A 1,337-nucleotide genomic window follows, 5' to 3' on the forward strand; every position below is an offset into this window, starting at 1 on the left:
TCTCTCATTGTTGGTTCAGGTTCGACCGCTGCATGCCATTTACAAGTAATGATTTTGACTGGAACACAATCATTTACCCCAAAGCTAACCGCTTCCTTTAACACAGAACGAGAGCAGTAATGCTGGTGAGAATTGCTCAGTAATGGGCCATTTTGGAGGTGCGCTGGGCGATCGAGCTCAAACACTGCTGCGCTCCAGGACTCGCTCACCTTGTTGCCATGGCAACCGCTGCACCAGCTAGAATAGCTTGTTATGAGTCAGGAGAGATTGGAAAAGATGATGATTTGTTGCTCTCTTTTGCTTATTAAACTCAGTATGCAGCTTCCGCTCTAGCTTTTACAGTAACATCATGTGTTTTTTCTTCTGTTCTGTTCACAAATGACATATTCTTAATGCTTTTTTTGATTTGAATGAAAAATGTTCTGCAACATACTTGGTTTGGCCATTATGTTTAATGTGATGATTGTTATTTACTGTCCCAAGAAGTAAATCAAAATGATAAAACCTTCCTTTGGAGACTCAGAGGTAAATCAGTTGTCAAAATCAGTAGTCAATATTGTCAGCTTTATATAAGCTCAAAGGCAGCCTACAGTATTCATTTAGACAGCTACATGTATGTATTTATGTTTCATACCTGAATGAGTGTGCGCAGAGACTCAACGTAAGATTGTTCAGTGTCCAGCAGAGTCATGATCACATGTCTTCTCATGTCCTGTAGAGAGAAATATAGCAATAAAACTTACAGCAAGCCACATAAAACACATACAGTTAATATATATATATATATATATATAAATTTAAATAAATTAATATATTTAAAATAAAGAAAAAATAAACATTGAGATAAATAAATACAGACATTAAGATAAATACATAAATAAAATAAATAAATAAATTATTGAAATTAAAATGAATGAATAATATTAATCAAATTAAAATTAAAATAGATACATTTAAAATAAATAAATAAATAAAATTAACAAATGAATAAAAATAAAATAAAATAACATTAAATTAAAAATAAATAAATTATTATTTAAATCAAAATAAATGAATGCATTTAAAATAAATACAAACAAACATTAAGATAAATCAAATTCAAATAGATAAAATAAAAATGAGCAATTACGACAAATTCAAAATGAATAAATAAATACACTATGCTCAAAACTTCAATCCTTACAAACATTAAAAAAATTGTTAGTTTCGACCAAAATACTATAGTTAGTACAATTATTAGAAGTACTTGCCACTTTTCAAACCTCTAACCTTTAAAGTCTCAAAATTTTCCAGCAGCGATTGTTCTCCAGACATGAATGATTCCTCGAATCATGTGT

At 30.0% G+C, this 1,337-nt stretch overlaps 1 protein-coding gene across 2 annotated transcripts in view; it reads right to left on the reverse strand.

The window, feature by feature from the left end:
• Positions 1-1,337, reverse strand: part of LOC107577125 (rho guanine nucleotide exchange factor 17-like) — a 32,307-nt gene that overhangs the window by 1,038 nt on the left and 29,932 nt on the right. Inside the window, exons 1-2 of one of the 2 annotated variants that reach the window (XM_016263238.1) lie at positions 1,270-1,337; positions 635-712 (exon numbers count right to left, since the gene is read on the reverse strand). In XM_016263238.1, the coding sequence (XP_016118724.1) occupies positions 635-712; positions 1,270-1,314 (123 nt within the window). In that variant the 5' untranslated portion in view covers positions 1,315-1,337. The remainder of the gene's footprint in view (positions 1-634; positions 713-1,269) is intronic. The other variant, XM_016263239.1, reaches the window with a different exon arrangement.

The sequence above is a fragment of the Sinocyclocheilus grahami genome, unplaced genomic scaffold, assembly GCF_001515645.1.
Source record: "Sinocyclocheilus grahami isolate Dianchi unplaced genomic scaffold, SAMN03320097.WGS_v1.1 scaffold5196.1, whole genome shotgun sequence".
Classification (NCBI taxonomy): domain Eukaryota; kingdom Metazoa; phylum Chordata; class Actinopteri; order Cypriniformes; family Cyprinidae; genus Sinocyclocheilus; species Sinocyclocheilus grahami.